This window comes from Typha latifolia, chromosome 11 (assembly GCF_019914945.1).
Source record: "Typha latifolia isolate L0001 chromosome 11, TyphaL0001v2, whole genome shotgun sequence".
Classification (NCBI taxonomy): domain Eukaryota; kingdom Viridiplantae; phylum Streptophyta; class Magnoliopsida; order Poales; family Typhaceae; genus Typha; species Typha latifolia.
This window is the reverse complement of record NC_133096.1, coordinates 3,539,496-3,543,282: the sequence shown is the minus strand read 5'-3', so window position 1 is coordinate 3,543,282 and position 3,787 is coordinate 3,539,496. Positions and strand designations below refer to the sequence as shown.

At 49.5% G+C, this 3,787-nt stretch overlaps 1 protein-coding gene across 1 annotated transcript; it reads right to left on the bottom strand.

The window, feature by feature from the left end:
• Nucleotides 1–782: 782 nt before the first annotated feature.
• Nucleotides 783–2,394, bottom strand: LOC140797721 (uncharacterized). Its single transcript, XM_073151358.1, has 4 exons — nt 2,071–2,394; nt 1,631–1,856; nt 1,116–1,480; nt 783–1,034 (listed from the first exon to the last, which is right to left on the bottom strand). The coding sequence occupies exons 1-4, from the start codon at nt 2,392–2,394 to the stop codon at nt 783–785; spliced, it is 1,167 nt and encodes a 388-aa protein (XP_073007459.1).
• Between the last annotated feature and the right edge of the window lie 1,393 nt (nt 2,395–3,787).

Sequence of the window (3,787 nt, the reverse complement as noted above, 5' to 3'; positions counted from 1 at the left end):
CGCCCTCCTACATGAGCACACAGCCCAAGCCCGAGTATGAAGCATCACAGTAGACCTGGTAGCCTCCTCCACTGCGAGGAACTACAAGGACGGGTGCAGATGTAAGTCTCCTCTTCAGCTCTTGGAAGCTCTCCTCACAATCAGCTGTCCATTCAAAACACTGATCCTTCCGGGTTAGCTTAGTGAGGGGATTGGCAATTTTCGAAAATCCTCCCACAAAACGTCGGTAATACCCGGCCAAACCCAAGAAACTACGGACCTCCGAGACGGTACTCGGTTGCCTCCAATTGAGAACAGCGGTGATCTTGGATTGATCAACCCGGATGCCCTCTCCTGAGACCACATGCCCAAGAAATACCACTTCCTCCAGCCAAAATTCACACTTGGAGAACTTAGCAAATAACTTTTCTTTCCTTAGCATCTGCAGTACCAACCGAAGGTGCTCTTCATGCTTCTATTATGAGGCAGAGTAAATCAAGATATCATTAATGAATACCACCACGAACCGATCCAAGAAAGGGCGGAAGACTCGGTTCATCAAGTCCATAAAGATAGCTGGTGCATTGGTCAAGCCGAAGCGCATAACCAAAAACTCATACAACCCGTACCGGGTACGAAAAGCGGTTTTTGGGACATCCGCTTCCCTAATCCTCAATTGATGATACCCAGATCTCATATCAATCTTCGAGAAGACGCGTGCTCCATGCAATTGATCAAACAAGTCCTCAATGCGAGGCAATGGATACTTGTTCTTCATAGTCAACTGGTTCAGTTGCCGATAATCAATGCAAAGGCGTACCATCCTTCTTCTTCACAAACAAGACTGGAGCGCCCCAAGGAGATGAGCTAGGCCGGATAAGTCCCCTACATAGAAGGTCATCAATCTGCTCTCTCAGTTCTTCCATCTCCTTCGGAGCCATACGGTAGGGTGCCTTGGAGACTGGTCCCGCCCCCGGGATCAGGTCAATGATGAACTCAACTCCTCTGTCTGGGGGAAGCCCTAGAATGTCCTCAGGAAAAATATCTGGAAACTCCTGCACCACTAGTAAGTCAGTCAGGGTTTGGGTCCCAGCTGACTCAATAGACATGATCGCCACCAACTATGATCGGTCCACCTGTCGATCCTTACACAATCGACACTCAATGCCATCATTAAGCTGTAAGATGACCTCCTTGCTGTAGTAGTTAATACTGGCATGGTAGGTGGCTAACCAATCCATCCCCAGGATTAGGTCAAAATCCTTCATCTCGAGGGGTAGGAGGTCCGCCCTAAAGTCCCACTCGCCAAAAGTCAAGGTGCAAGAACGATAAACATGGCGGACTTTCAGGAAGTCTCCAAGTGGGGTGGCTATGACTAAGGGCTCCACAAGAGGTCCCGGCGCCACATCCGCATTTTCTAGGAAGGATGTAGAAATAAAGGAATGGGTGGCCCCGGGGTCAAATAGAATCCTAGCGGTGTATGCAAATAAAGTCATAGTACCTGTGATTACGTATATAAGCCTTAACTAAAAAACTAGGAAACACATTTCCCACAATATGTAAATTTGCACAAGGTTAGGAAGGAGGATCTAATATTATGTATGAACAGGACATACGTAAAACTTAAAACATGATTAATTTACTCGGTTACCTGTGGCCACGTTATTGGATGCTTCAACATCCCGTAGGGTCATAGCAAAAACCCGACCTGTACGTCCGCCCCGCCCCCTGTTAGGAGGTCCCGATCGTGCGCCCCCACGACCCCTACTCGCGGCAGTACTGGCTCCCGATGCTCCAGATATAGCAGGCGTGGTAGGAGTGGCTGGCGCTCTACCCAACAGGGGACACTGCGTGCGGATATGTCCGAACTCTCCACACTGAAAGTAGGTAACGCGAGCACCGAGGCAGTCATGAGATATGTGACCCCTCTTGCCGCAAGCAAAACAAATCCGACCCTCAAGGGCCGACGGCCGTGCAAAACCACCACTGCCCGCACTGCTTGAGACTGCTGCTGACCTCCCGCCACTAATAGAAGGTCAAGCCCTACTCGGCCCGCCTGAACCCTGAGGGCTGGGTCTACTCGGGTAGCACTAGATCCTGCGCCACCCGCATAGGGGTGACACCTCGGTCGCAGGAAGGTCCCACTAGAATAGCCTCCACGCGGACGCCCATCAAAGCGGCCGGTACGGCCCGCTCCTGATGCTGCGAGCGCTCCTCAAGTAAATCCCTCTCCGCTATCCCTGCACTCTCTAACAGCTCTGCATATGTCAGGTTCTTCACCATGTTCACCTGCTTGCGGATCTCGATTCGGAGGCCCATCTTGAACTGGTCAGCCCTAGTAGTCTCGTCCGGTATAACTCTAGGGCAGAAGCGGGACAAGGCATTGAATCTGTCCTCGTACTGAGCCACTGTCATATCCCCCTACCTCAACTGGGTAAACTCCCTCGCCAGCTCGAAACGCAGGGATGCAGGGAAATATTTCTGGTCGAAGGAGTCCGAAAATGCCCTCCAAGTGATGTACTCCCCAAGCCAGGCGATCCGGCATCAGGCGCTCAGTGGCTCTCCACCACTCTTCCGCCTCCCCACGGAGAAGGAAGGTGGCAAAGGTCACCTGACGACTCTCCGGGCACTCAAAAGCGGTCAGGATCTTCCGTATATCCACCATCCACCTATTAGCCTCCATGGGGTCTGTCGTGCCGCTGAACAAAGGGGGGTTAAGCTGCATGAACCGGTTCAGCGACCAGGCGGACCCGCCTCCAGTCTGCTCGGCTGGAGTAAAATGCCCTGACGGCTCCCTCGGTGTGTGCATACCAGACATGGCTGCCGTGCGCTCCCGCACTAACTCCTCGATGAGCCTCTCTTGCTATCTAACAAGCTGTCCCAGGGCCTCAATGCAAGCTGAAGCACCGGCTGCTGGTTCGTCAACGGGGGCCGGAGCCCGTCCACGACCAGTCGCACGAACAGACCGAGCACGTCTAGGCGACATTCCTGGTAAGTTCAAAGCAATTTAGTTCTTAATTCACAAGTATATTACAAGTCGTGAGTGACTCTATTATTCATTACTCCTAGTTATTCATTATTATTATTCATTTCCTATGTATTTGAATGATATCTAGGAAGACTTGCCGGATTTATGGTGAACCTAGGCTCTGATACCAAGTTGAAACACCCAAACCTCCAAATACACGTGTAAACCGCGTGGGTAAATCCCCTCACGCGGTGCATCACATGACCTGTCAGTACAAGGATTTCACAAGGCACACAACAGCACAATTTCACCATAAATAAACTCAATTATAAGAGTCCGGATACAAGTCCACAGGCCACAACAAGCCTTCCAAATATACATCCAAAATACAATGCTAAAGTCCAAAATACAACATCGTCATCACGCCCTCGCAGGGGCTTAACACAAACTAACAAACCTACTAGAAAGGAAAAGCAGCTACTCTTCGCTACCCGCACCTGCGTCCCCTAGCTCTGAAAATAATACCACCACGAGGTGGTGAGCTTACAGCCCAGCGAGTAGAATCCATACAATCTAAAAAAATAATGAAAACACATGTGTATATCCAATGTATGCCTATATTTGCTAACGATAACGACATGCTTACTGAAAAGACTTACCACAATTTACTGAATCAATGCAATCGATAAAGATTACCAGTCACTATCCTGGAACATGCTAGTTCCTAAACGTATCATGAAAAGTTCACACAAATATATAGCTTGATACTATCTCTTATTCGTACACATCTCAATCATATGTTTTACATGTTATGCATAGCAATAAAATAGCAGTTTAGTC

Coding starts and splice junctions, on each gene's coding strand:
- LOC140797721 (XM_073151358.1), bottom strand. CDS start 2,394: ATGACAGTGGCTCAGTACGAGGACAGATTCAATGCCTTGTCCCGCTTC. Junction 1,481..1,630: donor ATCCAATAACGTGGCCACAG/GTAACCGAGTAA, acceptor ACGTAATCACAG/GTACTATGACTTTATTTGCA. Junction 1,035..1,115: donor GATTGTGTAAGGATCGACAG/GTGGACCGATCA, acceptor CTAGTGGTGCAG/GAGTTTCCAGATATTTTTCC.